The sequence below is a fragment of the Thermobia domestica genome, chromosome 10, assembly GCF_964235325.1.
Source record: "Thermobia domestica chromosome 10, izTheDome1.hap1.1, whole genome shotgun sequence".
NCBI classification, from domain to species: domain Eukaryota; kingdom Metazoa; phylum Arthropoda; class Insecta; order Zygentoma; family Lepismatidae; genus Thermobia; species Thermobia domestica.
The window spans coordinates 96,149,713-96,176,332 of NC_137463.1; the positions used below are offsets into that span (position 1 = coordinate 96,149,713).

The window sequence follows — 26,620 nt, forward strand, 5'->3', positions numbered from 1 at the left end:
TGATGATGTGAGGGAAAATTGTGCTTCATGTGATGTTTACAATCATTAATAAATACCAAATATCAAATAAAAACCACGTAGTGTCATTTGGAAACAAATGAAAGTTCTAGCAAGTTGGCAACACTGACAACCGAATTGCAACGCACGTAAAAATTATCATATTCATACAAATCAACTTTCTGAACTTCATCATAACTTTAGCACATAGTTTCTGATTTAACACGAAATTTATAGCTTATTTTCCATTGTCGCGAGCCGATTTCGTTCCCGAGTTGGAAACGCTGTAACTCGAAAACGAAGCGGAATTCGACTAATGTTTATAGGAACTTTTCTACTGGATTTGATGTCAGGATTCATCTCTCAAAATTTTCATACTCCCTTTCAAATCGCCTTGTGTATAGGACCTAAGTGCCCATAGGAAATATTTACATTGCAAGTACAAAAATCGAAATTTCAATAATTAATTGCGAATGTTAGGGGCTGCAGCCGCATGAACGGTTAACGGATATTAAATACTTAGGTACTTATCCAATACATATAAAAAATTCAGATTTGTAAAAGGTGGGGTTTTTGAAAAAATGGCGTCTTAATGAAATTTTTAGCTTTTCATCATGCTATAACGTTGTAATAATCAGAAACGTAAGTCCTTTACATTTTCAAGAGACCTTATGGAGTAAATTTTGATGCTAGAAGCACATGGTTGATATTGCTCGTGAGGACAGAAAAAAGATGTTTGAAGTTAGCAAAAATTTCATCAAAGTTGGCAACATTGCGAGTGAATTGCGCGATTCGTATTGGACCAATAGAGGAATTTTGGCCCTCCACTGAAACATAAAACTTTATACTCTTCCTGGTATTGCGATTATGTTACTAAGTACACTCGTTTCTCTACAACAAAACTTTTAATTTGACATGTTTTTCAGTTTTTCGGGCAATCCGAGATGAGGACGGCCATTTTGGAAGGCTGTATATCGAAGAAAAAATTTTTTTCAGCAAAAAGAAAAAATATGGATCTAATAATTTTGTATGTAATTTCTTATTTTAAAATATAAGCTAAATCTGAGACAGTCGTGTGGACCACCCTGGACGATTTGAAATGGAATCACTCATATCGGAATTCTTGTAGCAGGAGCAAGTGAAATAATGCATGAATTATTATTTAGATACATGAGGGAAGGCAAGATCCTCTCCAACACAACTACTACTGTATGTAAAAACTAAAATATACACACACACAACACGTACACTCTTTCCTAAACGAAATACAAGTCCTACTTAATTTCACTATCCCCACGCTGATACAAAATTTGCAACAATTCTATGTCGCAAACTTCAATTGACAATTTAAATAAGTTTAAATTACAGACTATTCTATTTATTCTAATTATTCTAGACATTGCAACGAAATTTGGCATATGGATTGCGTATAGGCCACAGTATTTTTCAAGGTAGCCACACGCCGAGTGGTGGAATTTCTCAGAAAATAACTTATCGAATCTAATATTCGTCACTGAAAGTATTCTTTAAATCTCAAGCACTCATTTAACTGCGCGCCACATTTCACTCTCATTACAAACCGTCCTACCTACGATTGCTACAGGGTACACGCTTACAGAGAAACCACGTGACATCTCAATTCCTTGCTATACGCGAGTCAGTCTAACGACTGAAACAGATTCATTCAAACGACCAGAACAAACTGACCAAATCACAACCGAATGAATCGAAATAATGAATCAATTGCGTAAAGGAAAGACTTGCCCCAATGATTTAAACATGCTGTCAGCCGTATCAGAGGGAGCACTCGACGAAATTTCTCAGTTTGAGTATAGTTCTGGAGAACTTACTACAACCACAGTAACAAACGTATATTCAGACAATGATATTTCAAAACCATCAGTAAACTCAGTATGTTGTAAGTAAAAATATTTTCATTAGGCATGACATTGCGGAGCATCAGAAAGTAACCCAATTCATTTCGCTTCGTTGTTTTCTCATTAACCTCCGCGGTGAAAAACCCAGCTCAGTTGATTTTAATGGGCATTTTAAAAATTACACTTACTTTTATAGTCATATTCCTACTTAAAATACTACTTAAGCATGCATGTTTCGTTGTACATATTTGGAATGAAACTAGGGTATTCCAATGTTGCAGATAGGGAATCCATAAGTGGCTTTACTAAGCCTTTGACAAACATGTGGCACCCACACATATAATCAATTAGCCTATCATCTTCTAGAACCTATATGCATGCTTACTTGAAACATATATATGTATATCAGTGGTAGAGCGTTCACCTCCGGTGCTTTGGGTCTCTGGTTCGATCCCAGCTCACGTCGTGTGGACTTTGTGGTGGACAAACACCGTGCTCGTAGGTTTTCTCGGGGTTCTCCCACTTTCTTCATTCCACCATTTCATTCATTTCTCATAATCACAGTCTCCTTTAGCCTAACCGGCATAAAACTTAAAGATTTCATTCATATATATATATATATATATATATATATATATATATATATATATATATATATATGTGTGTGTGTGTGTGTGTGTGTGTGTGTGTTTTGTTTTATTTTATTTTATTTTATTTGTTTGTTTGTGTGTGAGAGAGATCTCCATAGTGTATAATGTTATAACAATGTTAATTCTTCGTTCTCTGCATTTGACAGTGTAGGGTGATAACGTCTGTTCAAATTTAGGCTTAAAACGAAGCCACGTCTTTTGGGGTCTAGCGTAGAAATATGAAGGAAAAGAAAATTTATCACTTACCATATGTACTTTAGGCCCATAGTTAATGCACATATATTTTAAAAAAATGGCCATTATAGCATTTTCCCCATTCCCTCCTTACATGCGGAAAATTTTATATGATTTAGTTTTGACTCAAGGAAGGGAGTTGAATGCTCTTTTAGCTGCTATTGATGTAGGTTTGATTTTTTTTCTTTTTTTAATTTATTAGCAAAGGATAATTGATGGTGTAATGTGAATGTAATGCATGATATATTAGAAGAATAAATGTGTAGTTACTGAGCTCGATTCTCCGATAGTGTCTCATTTTCATTGTCAAACAGAATTGAGAATATATTTTCTCTTGTAACTATTCAAGATATTGCAACGAAATTTGGCATGTGAATTGCGTATAAGCCACAGTATTTTTCAAGGTAGATTATATTCGGGTACATGTAACCGGGACTGCTCCAGTGGCGCAGTGTTTCCAAACTAGAAGAAAACGGAGGAAAATTTCCCTGTTTATTCCAAATTTCAATTTGTTTTTGTCCTTTTGCACATTATGAAACATGTCCATGGTACCATTTTAAAGCTTATTCCATTCTGAAGATGATGTCGTATTAACCATTATATTCAGCTTAATGGTTCTGTGTTTGGAAACTTCTATTGTATATATCCTACTTTTTTCTTGTTTTTAGATCTCTTTTCCAGTTCACTTTCTTATAATATATTTTACGATTAGAGGATCTTTGTAACACGCGATAATCTTATCACATATTCCATCAGATGTGCAAGAAAAAATTGGGAGTTCCCCGATCTCCCTTTTAATGCAACTATTTTTGAGAAAATATAGGGTAGATCTTTACTAATTTCATTTTAAAGTGATGTATAGTTATCCAAATGTAGTGGAGATTTTTATTTATTTATTTTATTAAGCATTTTCGGTTTTTAATCAATTGACACATGGGGAAAGACATTTTAATAATTTTTGAATGTACTAATACTCAATGTACTACAAAAACAAAGGCCCCATTTTTGTGTATGTCGTTTAATAATGTCATCATTGATGTAACACAAATTAACCTATTCTTTGACCATTAAAATATTTATAAAATGTTACCAGTTATAAGTAGTAATTTTAATGATTGGATTGCCTGCTTCAGCCATGAGAGATAAGGTTCTGGAAATTCTTTATAAACACATTGCCTCTAAGGGTTGCCTCTGGTGCAAGCGGTCCCGCGTTTGCTTCCCGCTGAGGACATAATAGTCGTTGAGGTCTACCATTCTGAGTTACGTTTTTCGTGATTTTTCCTCATTCACACTAGACATACCGAGATGGTAACTAACATACAGGCCCAGGTCTCTTTTTTCCGTCCCCGGATATGTGCCCGCCGAAGGACGTCATCCCTCATACATGATGCCGGACTTAAGAGCATAGATGGCAGTAATGCTCAGAACTATGTATAAATAAATCTTCCATCCTTTTGTTTTTGATCTACATGCAGGTAGCCGTCAAGCGGAGTTTACATTACAATCTTATTTTCTTTCCAAAATGTTAAAATCCCCTGTGAGTTACCTGTTTGCAGGATTCAATCTCGGTAAATTATGGAGATTTCAGAATTACTTCTAAAGCAATGATATAGCAGTATCAAATTGTTCATTACTTGATATAAGCAGGTTGGAATTTATGTATTGATTATACTTTCGTATGTTAAAGTAATTCTGTATTTTCTTCCTTCACAGTGCATTCAGGAAGAATAAAAGATAGAATTTATGAAGTTATTGATGGCTCCGTAGCATGTTTCAGACGATTAAATGGTACCCATCAGTTTGGATGTGCATGTAAGTATAGAGATTGTATTACGAAAGATTTTTCAGATCAGAAATCATTGTACAAAAACTTTTTTTCAATACCCCAAAACTTAATTTGTTTTAAAGTTATTTGACTTACTACAAAATTTCTATTCTGTTTATCTGAAATCGAATGAGAATAAAAAAGAACCAACTATGCATTCTAATAATTTCTATAATCCAGTTATACAGTGCTTTACTAGTAAGTGTTCTCGGGCTTTCAGCCAGGTGAAGATATTGACATCTGGCGTTTCGAATGCAGAGATTGCATTCATCTTGAGGGATTGTGATGAAGAGACTGAACAGAAACAGAAAGGTTATTAAAATAGGGCGCCCCCTCAGGAAATCCTGCGTCCCGACAGAGAGTAAGGCATCAACCATGTACATGCTTCTCCTCACATGCAGTTAGTACACTAAAGCATTTGTCTGTGAGGTGCGTGTGTCGCAGTTTCTATCTGTATGGAAACATTTACACGCGGATCTGTTAATGTGTAAGGTAGAAGAAAGAAGGGTAAAGTAGATGATAAGAAAGCGCGAGAGAAGAGTTATCTTGATTTGAGAGAGGGATAAAAAACCTGGGAACCAGGAAAAAAGTAAACCTAAATCGGTTATGCTGCATGCAATAGGCGATTTACAGGGCAAAACCACACTTGAACGGTGGTAAAAAACCCATGTAAACATGTCTGTAGTAAGTTAATAAATTATCTTTAATTTATAAAACCTATCTGAATATGTTAATGCAAATCTGTGTTGTTTGTATTGGGGGAGTATATTGTTAGGGAAATGTATGGGCATATATATATATATATATGGTGACTAGTTAGGGGTGGGGCTATGATTTTTTTTTTCTTTCTTTCTTTCTGAAAAAGGCCGATCAAACAGGACTGAGTAGAAACCCATTGTCACTATTGAGATTGTTCCTTTCACGTGAGGTGGCTATAGCTTTCTGTATTAGTTTCTCCTAGAAAATGCTGCACTTGACTATTATGGTGATATTTGTAAAATCGATTCAGTGTTCCAGCTCTAAGCTCTGCTTTGCTAGTCCTGGTTTCGGGTTGCTGAAGTTTTATATAGCCGTTATGTTCTTTGCATGATTCTACTGACAAGAGGTCACATTACGGAAGAGACCTTACCGATTCGTCTTGTTCCCCAACCTGTAACCACTACAAGTTCAGCGAGTGTCAGGCATTGAGGGGGGAATTTGAAATGACCAGCGGATCCATCTGCGAATACTGGCAGAGGAATTCAACATGTCGTATGAAGCAATATGCGATATAATAAGACATTTTGATGAATTATGTCTTTGTTTTAAATTAATATAGCTATTTGGTATTCATATTTGGCGAACGTGACTGAGTCTCCTAGGATAACTCGATCTACATTTGTTCGTTTGTTTGCCTTTACCACACAGTGTTCAACTTTCGGTCTTTTAAATTTTCAAGATACAAACCAGAGACTCTAAATTTTATGTTTAGATTTTGGCCGCATACCAACGTAAAATTACAAAATGGCGCGCTTTTTTTTAAAAAAAATAGCTGATATCCACTGGCGAAAATCCCGGGGGGATGATGGGGACATATCCCCTACAATCTTGGAACTGTCCCCTTCAATAATCCGATTGGAAATGTGTCTTTTAGGAAGAAATGTGATGATTTGTGTCCAACTGTCACAAAGGAAAGTGAGATGAAATTGATACCTCCCAGAATAAGCCTGAATCTGACCGCCTCCCAATGTTGAAGACAACTCTGCTCCCCTACCCATGTTGTCCCGGAGTCCCACACAGAGCACATAAAATATGACGGTATTATTATTGCTTTACAACTTTAAATCAGACTGGCAACATTGAAAACTGTTCACAGGGAATGATCATATTTGGATCATCCCTTGTAAACAGTTTTCAATGTTGCCAGTAGGATTTTAAAGTTATAAAGCAATAATAGGGTAATCCTCCTCAGCATTGTTTTTCGCCTTCATAAATATTTTGTACATCGCATATATATATATATCTATATCTATATCTATCTATATATATATATATATATATATATATATATACACCGTCTTACCCGTCCCCCCAATGTTGAAGACAAATTTGCGCCGCTGATATCCACACTACAAAGCGCAATTTTAGGCCTTTCAAGTTGAAATTTTCAAAGTAGAAGTACGAGAGACTAAATTAGCTGTATATATTTTGGCGGCATAAAATTTCAAAATGGCGGCCATTTTTCTAAATAGCGGGTATCCATGCTACAAGGTGCAATTTTCGGACATTTTAAGTTGGTATTTTGAGGGTAGAAGCACAAGACATTCTAAATTTGCTGTATAGATTTTTTCGGCGATGATTCAATATAAAATTTCAAAATGGCGGCAATTTTTTCAAAACAGCAGTGAATAGAAAGTTGTGACAATGACACTCATGAAATGTAAATCATATTTTAACATTTTTACCCCAAAGAGATTGAAATATTTCGAAAAAAAAAAAAACAATTAAACCCGAAAAAACCCACATGGGCCAAGATGGGTTGGGTTTTTTCAAAAATACTCGGTTTTTTTCTAACCCTGGATATGGTACATGTCAGCTTGGGCTTTTGCAAAGTCAGTCCGTGATGGGAGGCGCGGGAATCTGAAGGAAGCAGGAAGGAATGCTAGTATCATCCTTAAACCACGTAGCGTGTATGGTGAACAAACAACTTGTGCGTGTTTTTTCTTGGGCTTGTCGCGTTTTTTTGTTTCCCACATTCTTCATTTCACTGTTTATTATTATAATCATCCCCCTTATCCTCGGAACTTGAAAAAAAAAAAAAAAGTATGCACATAACTTACATGATCATCTGGATAGTGGCGAGTAATGAGTACTAGAGTTTCCCTACACTCCATAAAGAAGGAATTCAACGTGAAAACGCTCTTATTCCCGCTTTTCAAGAAATTGAGATTAATCCACTCTCCTCAAGAAGTCATACTAAAGTTCTGGGACATGGAAGGTGTTAATTTGGTATAATTTCATCTACCTAGAATCACCATACACGCAAACACGTTACCGAAGTTGGGTTTTGCCCTTCGCAGAAAACTTGGTTATTTGAAATAATTCGTAGGTGGTCAGCAGTTCGATTCTGCATAAAGTTTAATCCATCGTCCGTGGATGGTTGGTTTTATGCCCAAAAAACAGATTTTCATGAATTAAGTGTACCGAAATTGGTGTAACACTCGGAGAAATGTCTCTATTCTTATTTTCAATTCTATTGTTATGTATAGGACTTTTGGAAGGAGGAAAACATTATAGCTTATTTTTCGATCTTTCTTCTACATACCACTTAGGAGAATGTTGCATTGTGTTTACGTGCGGTTAGTTGTAGATCGACATCTTGTCCTACCCATCATGAATTTTCATGTAATGCTCTTGTGTCCCATTCCACTAATTTATTAGCAGTTTTTCATTTACATGTATTATTTTCACTTTCCTAAATAAAGAAGATTGTCACACTTTACGTTGCATAAATAGCACTGAGAGTAAATTACCGATAAAAGAATAGTTTGAGTACTATTTCGTTTAATAAGCGATTCCTCACTGAGGCTTTATAGATTAGAAATGTTATTTCTTATATATATTGAAAGAAATGTTGATATCTGTTGTGCACTGTATTTACAGCCCATAGGTTAGGCAATGTTGGAGTGTTGCATCTTCTGCGCGAGCGTGAAGATTTGGAATGGCTACTAGAGCAAGGAGAGGCTGTACCCTATGCTGCTGTTGTGTGTCCACAGAATTTTACAAGGTCAGTAATGCGACTTCTTGTTTTCCTTTAACTATGAATAAATAACAGTAAATTATGGTGACCCACAATAATTTCAGGTTTCTTAATATGGTAGTGATTATCGTATACCGTTTGTTTAGCATCATATAGTACTACTATTGAGAAAGTTATTATACTTACAGAAGGTTCATTCTATATCATTGTTAAATACGTAGAAGTCAGGTTTCACCTTCCCTTTCATGCTTGAAGATTTGTTTTGGTAGATTGTTAATGCATAACGTGTGAAAGAGGCCAACCAGTGATGCTGATGATTTTAGACACTGATCATGAGAAAGACCAACCATGTTTATTTTGGCTAAACTTACACAAGAGTGATTCAGCAAAGCTACTCGAAACACTGGGCAATAGTTACCAAAAGTTCTTGTCAGGAAAATTAAATACACTTTCCAACGTGGTACAGTTTCATTGGTAGTTGAATTATACTAGTCGGAGAATTTCAGTGGTGATTGAATGTTTGCAACATTCAGAGCTTTTTCCTTCCATTCCTTGCAGGGACGTTATGATCCAACTGAGAGACTCAGGAAAAGTGAATGGTGTACTTTTGTTAGGAACCTGCAATGAATCACAGCCAGAGAGTTTCACTCATGATGATACATGCCCTAATAGGTATTCAGGTAAGAACTTATATAAAATAAAATAGTAATGTATTAAACCGGAACAGTTGGTAAAAAGACAATTTTGTTTTTATTTTAACCAAGATACAATCTGGCATATTTTGTTAAGGTTAACTAACACTCGCCTATTATGTGCCTTGGGAATTCTAATCGAAGTATTATGTTCCTTGTATGATAGCGGGAATTAATCCTATTGCTGTCGAGCGCTATTCACCAGTCAGAAGCTTTGACTTCACAAATATTTTTTATATTTTAGTTCATTTAGTCCTTTTTTATAGAAGAAAGAAAGAAAAAGAAAGAATAGCTTAAGGTATTAAAATATCGATACCACTACACACACAAACATAACCTAACAATATAAAAACAATCTATGATAATTGTGTGAAACATTGTAACTAGTACGTCGTAAGTCGTGTATAAATAGTAACGTTATATGTTGAAGTTGTAGCAGGTTTTAACATTTAGTAGTGTAGTTAGGTGTTATCTCAGGTTTAGGTGGTGGAAAACCATCTTGGATTACTTGCTGATTTGGTTTTCTTACTAAAGTTGTATTATTATTGGGTTGGTGTTACTGAAATGCCCGTTTTTCGTCTGCTGGGAACCTCCATCTGTAACGCAACCAATGGACGGACCGATGTAATGTATACGATGTTACAAACTCCGTACATGTTCGGAAAACAGACTGAGGTTCCGACTGTCAGGTGGTATTGTTGATTAACAGGGTCGTGCAAAAGTACGCCAAGGAGAATACTCAATCGCCGGAAATTTCGTGCCGGAATGGAACGATGAAAATTAAGCCCTTTCGCGACTAACAGCATGTTCTTAAAGAGCTCCCAAGGAACAGCATGGTAGCTGACCCTCCGAAAACATTCCGACGAGTTAGAAATACACAATACTACTGCATTTCGGCGGCTACTTGCAGTCGGTAAGGTTAAAAAGTTAAACTTAAGGATGACACAAAAGTTAACACTAACAAGGATCCTCGTCTACAGTTATGAAGTCCTCTAAATGTATGAAATACCTGGAAAGGTTTACTACGTCGGATGGTTACTCACGATGAAAAATATGTATCTTCTACTTCAATCGTAAACGGTTAGGACAGTGAGTGGGTCGTATCAACATCCAGGAAAGTTTCCAAAACCATTCGCAGGTGTTACTGCTCGTATAATGGTGTGTGGTGGGAGTAATTCATCATGTCTTACTTTACGAGGCGAAACCATCACTGCGGAACGTTACAGTGCTGAACTCATGAAAAGCACCACAGACTTATCCGTAAGTATCAACAGACGTGATGGTTTCATGATGCATGTCTACATGATGATTAAAAGATTGTGTAGACTTTTAAAGTTTTACTAGGTAGTATGAAGTCCTTCTTCACCCATTATGTTCTGATTTCTCTCTCCCACCGACTACCTCTACTTCCGTTTATTTCTTGGCAGGAAAGAATTTCCTTGATAACCTGTCAGTGCAGCGTGCTGTTAAAGAGTCCTTCGCGTTACAGACAGCTTTCATCATAGAATCTAATCTTCGGCTGAGCGATGACGAAACTCTGTAACCAGAAACTGTGACTTATCAAAAATTGGACTTTGGAGAGGTTTCAGACTGACAGACATCAATCCTTCAATATTTCAGTCGCACCAAATAATAATAAACCATGTGCATAGGTTTCTGAGGGTTCTCTAGTTTTTCCCTCTTTCTTCATTCAACCATTTCGTACATTATCACGTAGCCTCGGAGTATAATTATAGAATTTTAATATATATATATATATATATATATATATATATATATATATATATATATATGTGTGTGTGTGTGTGTATACTGTAGGCGATTTTAGACTGAGTGAGTGGTGAAATTAAAAATATAAATGTTTGCAGTAAGAATTTGGTTTTCTGATTGGATGTCCCCGAAACAGCGTTTTACGGAGTAGAGAACGGAACCGTCCATATTTACCTGTATACAGTCCTTGCTGTTATAAAACAAACACAAATAATAGCGTACAAAATTCAAAGTACTTTAAGAAACAAGTTGCCAGATGTTGCAGAACTAGATATAGAAACTTCGATTTGTATGAAGATTACTATTATTACATTTCTGAAATTGTAAATAATCAAAATTGGTGTGTTACCTTTGTTAATGTTTAGAACTAGAATGGTGGTTCGGGTCTATTTTAAGGTGCGTTTAAAGGAGCTCTGATTACCAGTAGATGGCACCAGGTTTTCCCCATTTTATTTATCGATTTTTGTAGGGGTTGAGAATATTCACAACAGTTAAGTCAAAATCAAGAGACATTTCGAAGTTTCATCCCAAGACAAAATCAATCAATAATGAGAGAATAATCCGTACAGTGTTATCTCTTGTTTGTTTCATTGTTGAGTGAATTTTACTATTTGAAGCATGTTTCTGAAGAGTAAAATTAAATGCTTTCAATAATGAACAGACCAAAGTAATTTTAAAAAATGCACGAATTATCGTCTGAGTATATATTCATCTTATCTTGGGAGAAACCTGAAGAGTCATCTCCTGAATTTTATCCAGTTATTTTGAATATTGTCACTCCCTACAAGTACAATGAATACGTAGGGGAAATATGCTGTCATCTGTTATTGACAGGCAAGGTTTTACACTTATCTTTATAGCTGTTATTCTTTTTCCTAATTTCGCTTGTGTTTTCTCTGTGCATGGTCTTAGGTTTGATCCCTAATTAGGATACTTGCTTGGATAAAACTATACTAGATGTTCAGAATCCGTTTGAAATAGTAGATCCTATCTCACATAGCCTTAGTGCTTGAAAGGGAACTCAAGTCTTAATCAGTCAATAAATCATGGCTTCGCTGTTATACAGAAACTTAAAATATAGCCAGAAATGTAAAGTTACCTTGATCTGAAAGTCACAAGAATTTACGTTGCAGTAAAGTTTAGCTCTGGACATTAAAAAGTAATTTTATTCCTATTGATGTAACTTAACGAGAGTTTATCACTATTTTACATTAGGTGCTCCAGGAGAGTCGTGTTCTGATGAATATCCTTGGAATCCAGATGGCACAAGTCTAATGTTTGAAGATTGGAACTTCCCGATATTTTATGTGACTGACAGAAGAAATGCTTCTTTAATCGAAGAGGTAAGAAAGAATATTTGTTGTCATGTGTTTCCCATGTTTCTCGGCTATAAAAATGTGGGCAACCTACCGTTCCAGGCTATCTATCGGTCGCGGAAGTAACAGGAATAGAATACTTCACTGTTGGCCAGCATCCGTACCTGGCAATTATGCAACCACACACAACGGGCATGAAGGTGTCCGCCATTTTGTATTTGTACCAGATATCGACTTAATACAAACGAATTATTGTTACGTAGCAGAAACCGTATCAATTCATATCCATTTAGACCAATTTTCATTTGGCAAATTATCCGGGATTCCCTACGTTCGTTTGGGGAATCTCTTGCGCGTGCATGTGTAATGAAATTATGAACTGAGAATTTAAAAAATCATTTTTTCATAAAACTTATAATGGCAATTTGGTAGGTGAAGATGAAACTAAGTTTTTTGTAATATTTTAACTTTTGGACACATGCATCACATTATTTTTAAAACTTACAAGGACAGTACTTGTAATTAAGAAATCGTTGGAAGCAGAAGCAAAATAGTTAAGAATTACCTGTAGTCAAATAACATTGCTTGTTAGTAGTAATTAACAATTTGGATAAAATTACGAAAAAGATGAAAGCAAACTTTAGGTCAAAAATACTTATTTTTACATTATTAGATAGCAACAATATTTTGTTAGGAAATGTAATTAGGACTTTCCTAAGATTTTGTAAATTTTTATGTTGGTTTTTGGCAAAGTTAAAAGAAAAAATAATTAAGGCAAACAAGGACAATAGTCCATATAAAATGACCAAGTTTGCAACTAAAAAATTATTTTGCATTTGGGATTTTGGATTTTGCATTTTGCATTCTGGGTCCTGTATCCAGAATCGCAATGGAATGGTTTATACGAAATTACAAATGCCGCCAGAAAGACCATTGTCCGGTTAAGACCAAGCGAAATATGCAATAAGGTAATGTATGACTACAGAAAACTTTAACTGTTTATTTTGCATGTGACATGAAATTGGGAGGTCTTTGAAAGTGACAGGCAGATTTGAATGTTTAAATATTTAGCTTATTTTCATTTGGTTAAGCATTGAGTAAAATTATAATAATATGTTATACAATTAATCTGACATACTATGTCTGGTTGTAAATTCAGTACTCTTGGATGCTCACTGTTAAATAATTTATATTCTTACAAAAATATCCACTATACTACCATTGTAAGTCAGTTGTTTCATTAATAAAATATTGTCATTTTATGACAATAAGAGATTGCAACCATTCGTTTAATTTCACTCTTTTAATTTTAGTTACGAATTTACTGTTCCTTTTGCAATTGATATAACACAATTTACGATATAATAAAGTTTATTTTGATTTTTATTTCTTTAATATTAAATTTATTCACTTATGGTACACATGGTAGGATTGTGAAACATGCAAAATTCAATACAGCAGGTATGACTTCTTCAGTAAATTTTTTTTGCCCGGCCTGTTTACGTTGGATAGTTTCCGAACTATTGGCGTCTGAAAGTCATTTTCCCACGCTTTCAGCACCTTGCAGATCTGAAACAATGCCCGATAACCGAAAGTTTAAGAAAACTTTCTTTCTGGTCTCAGTGACACGAGTCACCTCCCAAGAGTTTAACACTTATTTTGCAACACCCGATGCATGTCCATTTATACATATTTCGTATTTCATTACTTCATCATATTTGGTTTTGTGGCTGAATTGAGCAATTCAATGTTATGGCCCTACAGAGCGATGCCTTATATCTGCCACTATTTCCTTCTAATTCTGAAAATTTTGAAGGCGTGTGTGTTTGTGGAATGTAGTAAAGAGGATATTATCGCTCATTTGAACCAATGTAGTTAACAAGACAGCTTAAATGTTAATTGGAGCCATGAGGAGTCATGAAATGCAATTTTGTGTTAAAGGAGGAGGATTGTAATGTGCCATTTTTGTTTATGTTTAGATTCTAGATAAACCCTAGATCAGTCTGGAATATAGTTGATGTGTTGCATGTGTTACTGCAATGAGGTACTTTAAACAGAGAAGTAAGATTTTTTCCGCTTTCTTCTGTTCTTTTCAATGCAAACAAGCAAAGTAAAAATGTTCAATGTTTTATTTCACTACGAAAAAGTACATCAGAACTCTCGTTATGAAAATTATATATATATATATATATATATATATATATATATATATATAAACAGATCGTATAAATAATATTGTCAAATATTATATATTTTTTCTTCATTCAAATGATATTACTGTCATCTATCTTATTCATAATGTTAAATACTCTTTTATATGCTGTTACCTGAAAAACAATAAATAAGATCAATAATATAAAAATAGAACAGTCTAATTCAGTGTTATGAATCAATGAAGTTACAATATTATAAAAGTTTAGTATATATAATGGAATGGTGCCTTATAAATTCTTCACAATCGGTTACTATTTTAGTAAGAATTCTGGGAAAAGAGTTAGAATGCGTTGAATACAAACTTGAAAATAAAAAATGGAAAAATGAGAATAAATATTGAATTCTGGAATAATTGGCTGGGCAAAACAACTATATTTTGTTGACATTAAGATATTATTTATCCCGATACTGTTTTAATTTTAAATAAATTTTGAAAGTCTAGCCTTTTATCAATTTGGCGTCTCCAATCAAAATTCGTTACCATGGAGATGATGAGTTTATTTAATTTTTGAAAAACGGTATGTTTTTACCAAATTTGGCTTAATGCAGCTAAGATTTGTTCATCTCGATAGTGTTTCTATCAATTTGACGATCCAAGCCACGATCCATTTCCATAGAAGCGAGAAACATTGAATTTAAGTAACTGTGCAAAATAATATTTTTATCAATTTGGCGACTACATCCAAGATTTGTGATTTTTTTTTCGAGAAAAAACATATTTTTTATCAACATTGAGTATTTCCTTTATTCAACAATAATCTCTCTTATTATCATTGCTACTAGCTAGTGATCGGTGTCACAATCAGCTCCTCTAAACGAGCGAACATTAGTTATGCTAGATTGTCTTCTATCTACTAAAACGTGATCAATTTGATTATGTTTTTCCGTCTGGTGAGATTCAAGTATATTTGTGAACGTCACGATGTGGAAATTTGGTACTCTTCACGATAAGGTTTTTGGAAGTTACAGAGTTCACGAGTCTAACACCGTTTTCACTACTTTTCTTATGCATATTTGCATTCCCTATAATAGGTTTGAAAATATCCTCTCGTCCTACCTTCGCATTGAAATCCCCTAGTAGAATTTCGATTGGTATCTCAGAAGGTGGTCAGATACCCGTTCTACCTCTTTGTAGAAACTGTCTTTTATATCGTCATCCTTATACCCTTTTATATCTTCTGTTGGGGCATGTCCATATAAATTAATAATATCACACCACCGACCCTTAAAAGTAATAAAGGAAAGTCTATCATTAAACCCGCGTAATTGCTGATATTATTAGTTTCTGGACGAAAAACCCTGTTCCTAGTTGATGATTTTTATTTCCTTTCCCGTAAAAGAACTTAAAATTTCGGACTTCACGGTTCCATTTCTTTTCCACCTAACTTCCTAAATTCCTACTAGATCCATCAAGTATTTCACCTGCCCTATAAAGATTTCTAATATTCCATTTTCCATATCTCATGTCCATTTTCTTTTGCTGAGATCGTGCCAAGTTATCAGTCTTGGGTCTGAGGCTTCTGTGAATGTTTCTTAACTTTTTTTGCAATATGAGGTTGTTAGCCTTACGCCAGACCCCCAAGCTGAAGGATCATTCCTTGTCATCTGTCCGCGACTACTTATTCAGTATATTCGTAACTAACCTCTATATCCAGAGGCCTTCTCCTCAATCAGCAATCTGAGGACGCGCCGTGGTGGCAGAAACCCACATTACACGGACAATCCTTCAGCTGCTAATAAATATTCATAGTCTTGGTCATCTCGTGCAGACTAAAATTTTGACTATTCGTTGCTCCTCCACAGTGAAATCCATGGTATCACACCAATAACCAAAAGTGCTTTTCTTCAACAGCACACCTGAAATAAATAAATAAATAAAAATAAATAAGTAAATCTGGGAACAGAAATTTTCAATTTGGCACAGTCACACCTTAAAGTCTAAAGTTCAATCTTCTGCAATTTCACTAAACTACATTAAAATGGAACGAATGTTTGATACGCACCTTATATAACAAATTTCGAAAGAGTTGTGGAACACTATAAAAAAAAACGTTGTTTTGATAAGTATTTCCTCACAGTGTGTGGAACACTATAAAAAAAACGTTGTTTTGATAAGTATTTCCTCACAGTGAATAGTTACTACTCGTATGTTTTACGTTTCACTTTATCCTACTTTTCCTACCTGTCTTATGAAGAGTTTAACGGAATCTTATAAAACTCCTCTTTATCTGTTTGTATGTACATACATAGTAAAAATTGAAATCGATGTTCTGTGTCTCATCATCAGCACAGCGGCTGAACCGTTTGAAATTAAGTTTTGAGCATAGTACCAGCCTCGAACTGGGTTTTATTATGTTACAAAAATACGTATCCTAATATGGGGTACGCCAAAAATAGAGTATCTCACGAGGTCTTCAATGCTGATGAAATTCAGTGTATAAATTCATTAGTAACATATGTCCCAGCGTTTTGGAAAATTAGTCGTTTTAGGGTGGAGGGTCCTCATTTTGTATTCATAAAATGGCCAAAGAGGAAGCGGTTGAACTGTTTAAATGGACACAGTGAACACTTCAGTCTACTTCGACTTTTCATCGTTTTACTTGATTGAAATATATATATCTAAGGAAAGGAGAGAGTTTAAATATTTTCCATAAACTTATCCTTCCCGTGCGAAGAAAGGGCATTTCGTCTGGTCTTTACTACACCAGTAATTTTTTCTATTTTTTTTCCATGTTAGGTAACGCAATTTTGCGAATATACAGTATATTAATATCAAATACTCTGGAAGTGTGTCAATTCCATTGAACTCCGAGTGGAGAAGGGTGACTGAACCTTGAGTATGGGCTTTGTTTCCTATGGTTTCCACAGAGCATCGATTCGCGGTAAGAGCATTAGGCCGAAAAGATGTCTCACTTTCACAGCCAGCTATCCTGAGTGAGGTTTTTCATGGGTTTTCCTCATTCACACCAAGCAAATGGCGGCATAATACCAGGGCTTGCTAACTTAACATAACTATAACATAACGAAATAGACGGAAGTAACGTAATATATTTGTTAACACATTATATTATGTACCAATTGTAAATTCATATATTTGTTACGAAACACTAATGTTACTATACTTATCAAATAACTATAATGGTACCGTCTTAAAGGAGCAAACTACTTTCTGTTTATCACTAAATAACTTTATGAAGAGATTGATAGGTATATAGTATATTGTAATAACGTTATTACTTTATACGTTAATCCCAAGGCTTGCTGATTTAACTTAACTTTAAAGTAACGAAAAAGATGGAAGTACAGCCAAGTATAGCAATATATTTGTTAAATATTTTGTTATGTACCAATTGTAACTTTATATATTTGCTTCGAAACAATTATGTTACTATACTTATCAGATAACTATAGAGTAACGAATTACATGATCAATCTACTTTCTGTTACCACTAAATAACTTTATGAAAAGATTGATAGGAATATAGTATATTGTAATAACGTTATTACTTTATACGTTATTCCCAAGGCTTGCTGATTTAACTTAACGTTAAAATAACGAAAAAGATGGAAATCCAGCCAAGTATAGCAATATATTTGTTAAATGTTTTGTTATGTACCAATTGTAACTTTATATATTTGCTTCGGAACAATTGTGTTACTATACTTATCAGATAACTATAGAGTAACGGATTGCAGGATCATTGTGCTTTTTGTTACCACTAAATAACCTTATGAAAAGCTTGATAGGAATATAGTATATTGTAATAACGTTATTATTTTATAGGTTATTCACAAGGCTTGCTCATTTAACTTAACGTTAAAATGACGAAAAAGATATAAATCCAGCCAAATATAACAATATATTTATTAAATTTTTCGTTATGTACCATTTATAACTTTTATATTTGTTATGAAACAATAATGTTACTATACTTTTCAGATAACTATATAGCGACGAATTAGAAAAAATGAAATACTTTTTGCTATCACTAAATAACGTTAAGAAAAGATCAACTGAAATATAGTACATTTCAATAACGTTATTATTGTATAGCTTATTCCCAGGACTTTCTAACTTAACGGTATCATAACTAATAATTACCGGAACAAAATGTTTTTTGTTATGAGTGTTTTATCGAGGCATGTGAGAAGGGGAAAATGTCCTCTCCAAAGTTGTAGAATTCCCCCCCCCCCGCGTATTTTAAAACAACACTTTCAAGGTTTGGGAGGTGATTCCTAACACCAAGATAAGACAAAAAATATAGACGAAAATGTGTCCAAAAATGATTCCTTTCGAAGTTATAGGCTGCCGAAAACATGAAAAAATAATCCTCCAAAACAATGGGAAGTACCCTAGTCGGGTCAGGACTTCACTTATGAACTAGTATCTGCCCTATCCAAATATCGATGTTTCATAATTTGCGGTACTACCTCAACAATTTTTAGAGAGATAGTTGGTAAGTACTTCAAATTATATGCCCATAGCCAAACACCCTCTATAAAAAATGTTGCGTGAGTATTTTAGGATTTTGAAACATTGATGTTTGGATATGACACATATTAGTTCCTAAGTGAAGTCTGGGGCCGCGGTAGCTCAGTGGTAGAGCGTTCACCTCTGGTGCTAGGGGTTCCGGGTTCGATCCCAGCCCCCGCCAAGTGAACTTTGTGGTGGACAAACACCGTGTGCGTGGGTTATCTCGGGGTTCTCTCGTTTCCTCCCACTTTCTTCATTCCACCATTTCACTCATTACTCATCATTACCGTCTCCTTTAGCCTAACCGGCATAACCGTGGGACGTAAAACTCAAAGATTTCATTTTTCATTTCCTAAGTGAAGTCTTGACCCGACTAGGGTAAGCCCCTAGTTTTGGAGCTATGGACCTTTAAAGTTCATTTTTCATGCCTTTGACAGCCTCTAGCTCCGAAAGTATGTATTTGTGAACTCAGGTTGGTCTATACTTTTTGTCTTATCTTGGTGTCAGGAATCACCTCCCAAAAGTTGTCAGTGTTTTTTAGAAACACCTTGTATATATAGCTAGTTTCAAATTTAACGTTCAGTTTATGTTTTTCCAATTTGCGAGGTTTCAGTCAATGTCCTTTTCCATATTCCCCAAAAAGTCACATATGTTTTCATGGTACCATTTTTATGTGTTCAATATTATAATCCGAAAAACTTACTGTTAGTGGTTTACTGATGAAAGTGTCAGTAGCAACCTCTCGCTTGAAGGATAAATATGAGTGACTAATCGAGTTATTTGGAAGCATTTCATAGGTATCACAAGAAAGTGATGAAAGAAAGTCTGTAAGCATTCCTGAAGGTAGATTTTGAAGACTATGATAAGCTCCATAATGAAGTTGTGCGACCATATGTGATAACATTGTTAGAAAATTTTGATAGATTTGGGGATACCGTTCGAAAAGTTTCTTTATCGTCCCAAGTGTTCAACTGTGGTGACATTATGCTTATGGAGTGGCCCCGTGTAGCGTAGTCGCTAACTCTCGCCTTCGGTGCGAGCGGTCTCGGGTTCGATTCCTGGTGGGGACACTCGGTCGAAAATGAGGTTTTCCTCATTCACATGAGGCAAATGCCAGGGTGGTACCTAACTTATATGACTCAGGCCACTTCCTTCCTTCCCTTTAGTTGGATAGTGTGCTCGACGAGGGACGAAATCCCTCAAACGTGACGAGCTAAATGCATTGATGCCGAAAGCACAGAAATCTAAATCCTAAAATCCATTTCTATTATGCCTATGGATAACGCAATACAAGAACTCAAATCTTTGTGTGATTTTCTTTCTTTGAATTTTGAGGAGTGTGTACCTGAATATAAGTGTTTTCATTAAATTTTAAAGAAGTGTGCAGAGAAGAATATGAAGTTGAGTGAAATGTTACGCAAACTTCAAGCGGATAATATTGGGGACGGTTTCCTACACTAAGACATCTAGCTGCCATATTAAGTGTGTGTCCTATAGGTAATTGCAAACTTGAAAGATAATTCTCAAGTATGGAACGAATTTGTACTAAATTAGGACAGCTTAGACCATGTCGCTTAAGTTCACTTGTGCTTACGCGCTTTTGGCGTGGGAGACCCGGGTTCGATTCCAGCGGGAGCTCATGTGGGTTGGATTCAACGTTGATCAGTAGGTCCACGTCTCATATAGCATCGCTGCTGAACAGGACGTTAAACTCAAAATCAGCTCATTAAGTTCACTTGTGTTAATATTCATGAAAAATTCTCGTGAACTGGAACTTTTCCATGTAAGAAATTGTATCAAAATTTGATATAATCCATCCCCACAAAGAATTGCACTGCCTTTTCTAAAACTTCAAATGTAAACTACGTTGGCTTAATAAAAGTGTGTCTTTAAATATTTAGTTCATGGAAAGGTAAGAACCTCTAGATTAATCCTAATATTTTAATAATTGAATAAATATGAATATTTATCTAATCAAAATATTATTAGTAATAATTCTTGTATATGGAGAAGCTTTATATTTCAATACTTCAAAATTAATGTATAGCAGTAAAGAAGAAAGATACAATTCTCTTAAAGTATACTGACGGTTTCTTTACACACAGTATACGAAGGTATGGGTTGCATAAGGTACATGGATACTTTCCACATTTTTAATTAGTTCTCCTCTAGAACTTAAAATTATCCCCCCCCTCCAAAAAAAAAAAAAAACGAGACGACTGTATAAAATTGTTGTTACTACTAAAAAGGCATCATTAAAATACTGGCTAAATATTTTGTAATATCGTTATCAGTGTTTGTTCCAGACATGTTTTTGGGGAGCACCGCCCCCCCTGGAGGAGACCAAAATAATACATCTATAATACAATAATAAATAGAATACTACCAACAGTGCCCCCCGGAATACTAAGTATGCCCCCCTAGAATATTGTTTCTGTAAAAAAAACATCGATACTATGGCATATGGTAAAATATTGCGAACAAGAACAATAAACTAAAGAGAGAAAAGTAGCTTTTCATGTATATACAAGGCCACAGGGGTAAAAGCGGATCTGAAAAGGTAGGGGGACACATGACGTCACGCCGTCCCCTGTGCCTATCTTTGCCCATTGTAATATTATTAGAAAATGGGGGGACGCCACGGATAATTCCTGGAAGCGGAGGGACGTCGTCCTCCCGCGTTCCCCCACACTTTTACCCCTGCAAGGGCATAAAATGTATACAATAATGATTGTACAGCGGGGGACACTTCTAAATGGTACACCTTAGCCGTAAATCTCCATATGGCTGTACCATTTAGAAGTGTCCCCCGCTGTACGTTTGTGTGTATTATCAAATGCAGGTGTAAGTATGCATGAGCTTGCTACATGTCGTAAGCGTCGGTGGACCACCGATGGGAACTAGCGACATCTCGCCAAAGATTGGCGGCCCCGCAGCTTCAATGCGCGGTGACTCCACTTCCATTTTGAAAATTATACCACCAGCGACCCACTAGTGCCAGAGACGCGACGAAACGCCAATGAACAACAAAACAACTCCCCCCCCAAAAAAAATATGTTAAATCGTCTATATGCGTAATTTATTTACATTAAGGTGAGTCTAAAAATCAATTTTAAAAGTTTTAAAAAATCACCCCAAGATGGGCGCGAACTACCGAATTTTCTATTATTAGGCACGTGCGCTTCCGACTTGGCCACTGAGGCGATGAAGAAAACGTTGCGTGTAAAGGGATAAATACTTGAGATCTTTTTAATTTTGCTAATCAGTGTGCTACTGTAACCGTGCATATTCGACGATAACCGTTTGCGATCAGATAAAATTCGCTCGCCATCCAATTTTATAACAAAATAACGCGCGTCTATTTACTTTATCTCATGATTCTCCCATATTCACTTTCAAATGATCGGTGACAGTTGCCATTTAAATTCATATAATTATACGCACTCATCTCAAGATTGCTCACGCCGTGTGGTCTTTGTGGTGGACAAGCACTGTGTTCGTGGGTTTTCTCGGGGTTCTCCCGTTTCCTCCCACTTTCTTCATTCCGCCATATCACCCATCTCTCATTATTACCGTCTCCTTCAGCCTCACCGGGTGATAATTTCAATACCCCGACTATAGATATATCTTTCGACCCGACGAAACCCTGCCGCCAGTGGCACACTAGCGGCAATCCTTCGACGCGTCGCTATATCGATGATCGACATTTACTGGCAAGTGGGCCACTAGGTGTTGGCAACGTTTACGGCATGGGGTATAGGTTACTACCAGGTATGATGTTTTATTTCTCGGTAACTACTGGCCGGATCTGTACTAAACTTGCTGGGAAAGTAGCTCATCGTCCATGAAAAAAGAAAAAACTATACACTAGGTCGTTTGCTTATATCCGACCATATTCGATTCGGTGCTGTTACCTGGTGTATCATACTGGAACTATGGGTCTGTTGGCAGAAGCGGTGTTGTGTGTGACCTTCTAAGTGCGTGAGTGTTATCAAATGTCGTCGAAAAACAACCAGTATGGGCAGATTAGGTAATGGTCCTTTTCCATGCTAAGTTTTCGTACGTACGCAAGTTCCAAGTACCTGGCAAATTCCAAATGGAAGAAAGTTGTCACAGTGGATTATCCATATGTCCATCTCACTGCTGGTGCTCTCATTCCGGGAATCATATACCGTGACATTGACTGTAAAAGACACAACAACTTTATTGGTGAGTGTAGGGACAGTTTTTCTCGTGGCATCATGGTTGTTGCGGGATTCAGATGTGAGGATAAGTTGATGATACACAAGATAGACAAAAACGTGAATGTGAATGCTAGATACTTCCGAGGGTCTATTTCAACACCTATCTATTGGAAATAGATCCCATAATTGTATGGAATGAGCGCGAATCAGGTGATGTTCCATATAGACAAGACTTCGACTAATACCATCAGAACATTGCTACGGTTTTATCAGGTGATGGCAAAGTAATTGAGATTTTGTGTTATTCTTTTTGAATACATTCCTGTGGAAAGCTCAGATGCCAGCCCAATAGATTGTTGCGCCTTTGGACTGTTGAAATATCTTCAGAGTCACCGACCGCGCACCCTGGTAACCTAGTGAATATCATTCAACTCTGGGCCCTGGTTGCTCTCTTTGATTTTTCTTATAGCGTATTCCAGGACAAAGTTGAATAATAATGGAGACAATGCATCTCCTTGTTTCAGGCCATTCTCCACATAAAAGCTCATGGAAAAAAATCCTATCCGGACTTTACTTTGGGATTCATTCATTTACATAATAATAATAATAATAATAATAATAATAATAATAATAATAATAATAATAATAATAAAGGAATAACAGAAATACAATCCCAATTACGAAAACAATTCCTTCCAATAAAGAAAAATAGTTGCCATGACGGGATTTCGAACCCAGATCGCTGCATATAGTACCCTGCTTTCACACCTTTTATTTTTTTAAAATTCGTTCCAATGTATTAGTGTTATTGATGGTGATTGTTATTGGTAAGAGAAGGGCGATTTCTACATTAAATATGATTGTTCGCCAGGGGCACCTCATGTCCTTTCGATGTATTCCAAACACGACAGGGACACGAACACAGAAATATCGAGGACAGTTAAAATTCCGACCTTGCTTTTCAGAGGGATTCGAACACCTAGTGGATTGCGGCTCATGATCCGAAGCCGAAATCCCGAGGCTTTTTTTTTTAATTTTTATTATTTTTGTGGGCTACTCGGCTATTGCCAGCGGCTACACTTCACCAAATTCATCATACGAATATAAAATAAACTAGTAGTTACGGAAGACAAAAATATAACTTTCTATTTCCACACGAGTTGATACAATTAAAAGAGTGCTAAACTAATGTCTGCCGTGTTTCCTTCTTTGGAAATCAGAAGTTAAGGTGATGAAATGTAATATAAATCGAGACCATCGTTGAAAACGATGACGTAGCGTCAACTTGAAGAACGTTTTGTGATATTTTTCTCATTGACGGAGATCTATATAACTTGTTTTTGAGTTAAAGAAAATCTCGAGTAAGTGATTGTGACGTTCACATAAAGAACGTCTCTTTATACGAGCATTAGGATCGTGTGTATAGTCTTACATGCAACGATTATAACTGGCTAATAGTGTGGATGGATGGCGAAAGTGAAGCGGTAGGTATGTGGTTAGCATATTGAACTTCTATTCTGTGAACCCTCGCTCAAGTCCCCGATAGGTCCATTTTTTTTCAAATGTTTCAATTTCAATTTCAATACATACTCAGACGGGAGGGTCCCACAAGTTGTCACTAAAATCTGATTGCCCCATAGTACATCTGATAGAGAATCATCAGAAATGAACATTAGCAAAATTTAAGGTGCTATGGACCAGAAGGATAGGCGCTAGGGGCTTCAAAATTTGAATATCCAAAATATTGTATTATAGAATTTCGTACGTTTAAAGTAAATATCTTGAAAACCGTTAAAGCATTCAAAACAAAAATTGCACAATATAATGAGAACAAAATACCCTATCGAAAACCATAAGCAATGTTGCCATAGGTGAAGCAGTGTTGCCAACTCAGCATAAAATATTTTATTTGAAATAGCACCATATACAAATGTGCACAGATTTAAAATGCGCTTTTAACACTAAACATAACAGTGAAGTGTAGTGGTGCAGTGTTGCACGTTATTGCACCTACGTCTGCTGAAAATGTACAATGGAGAAGTTTGATATGTGGCAACAGATGGTAATAAAGTAGTATGAATTTAGTTTAAATGCATAAGACAGATAGTATAACATAACAAAATGTCAGCAGTGTCACAAAATATTGATGCATTTGAAAAACGAAATTGAGTGATACCATTTTTATGTTCTATGTCAGCTTCGAATCTATATAGGAGTGTAAACTGGGATCCGAATCACTATGAAAGAGAAAGATTACAATGAAATGTAAGGTGAAAAGTACACTTTGATGCTAGCGGTCTACTGGTCTACGCTTAGTTGCATGCATGGAGAGCATACCCGCGACCGTTCGGTCTAATTGATGGACGGGTACCGCTCAAATGTATCGCACCCCGCCCGTAGTTCCTCAATACGCTATTGAATGCTCGTGCACATGCTGCACCGTCAGAATTTGTCCCCTAATTCTGACTCGCCTAAACGATGTAACCCCCATTCCCTGAGGGAGTGGGATACGCCCACTGCGCGGCCAAACCGAAGTCCTGAGTGCCTACCAGTTGACCTACTGGTTGAGGCAGACTGCTAGCGAATCAGTTCTACTACACTCTGTAAAGAAAAAATAGCGACACTTGCTCGGATATGGTTTTCGCAACATACTTTAATCAATATGATTTTTTACATGAATTCTTGATAATATTACAATGCATATTTTAATGAGCAGTTCATTCTTAATACTTGCGCCAGAGGTTCAGGCTTTTGACACGAATTTAATGAATTTACATACATATATAAGTAGCTATGTGTGTTTTGAGCAAAATCGTTTATAGGAAGAGTTATACATAAAACTGAAAAAGATCAGCAACAATAGCAGAAAACAAGAAATTGAATTTCTTTAGGGTAAGACATATTATCTGCAAACATCGGGAAGTACCATACACCAAACTAGTATTTTGTATGTGCACCATGGGCTTTCTGCAGTGCAGCGAATCATCGGAGCCCTTTGGTAACAAGGTTATTGCAAAATGCAACCTTGATTTCACGGAATAACACCCGGATTATCTGTTCCTTGAATTCCATTCTGTTTGAGATAGTTGTCTATTGAATCTTCTACTCATATTGATCCACAAATTTTCAACTGGGTTCATGTCAGGTGAGTTTGTAGGCCACATGAGTCATATTCTTGAACCACGTATTAACGATTTTCGCTCGGTAACATGAAGTATTATCGTCCTGGAAAAGAAGTAGTCCAAATTTTCTTCAGAAAAGTCGTCTTTAGCTGTTGTAAGAACTTTACATACCAGAATTTGAAGATATTTTAGTGCATCAAACGATCCTTTACATATATCCGTTGGTCTGATGTCTTTAACGGTGAACCAAGCCCATACCATCACTCAGTAACTGAATATTTGCATCTCTTAAACAAAATCCTTGTCAAGTTCCTTGCTTGTTGGTATCCACAACTTCACACCACCATCGTTTCCTCTATTCTAAACTTCTTTTCAACGAAGAAAACGACGTGCTTCCAGTTGTCATAAGTCCAAGTTGCATATCAACTCACAAAACTACATGTTGAAGTCCTCTGTGTTTTGTCAGTTTGGACTTTCTACGCGGTTTCTTCTTTGTAATATCCTCTTCATACAGTCAAGACAATAC

General features: G+C 35.9%; 1 protein-coding gene across 3 annotated transcripts in view; it reads left to right on the forward strand.

Moving 5' to 3' along the window:
* Window positions 1-26,620, forward strand: part of Nct (Nicastrin) — a 133,322-nt gene that overhangs the window by 5,047 nt on the left and 101,655 nt on the right. For all 3 annotated transcript variants that reach the window (XM_081728290.1, XM_081728291.1, XM_081728292.1), the window contains exons 2-5: window positions 4,472-4,570; window positions 8,226-8,349; window positions 8,881-9,002; window positions 12,000-12,127. In XM_081728290.1, the coding sequence (XP_081584416.1) occupies window positions 4,472-4,570; window positions 8,226-8,349; window positions 8,881-9,002; window positions 12,000-12,127 (473 nt within the window). The remainder of the gene's footprint in view (window positions 1-4,471; window positions 4,571-8,225; window positions 8,350-8,880; window positions 9,003-11,999; window positions 12,128-26,620) is intronic.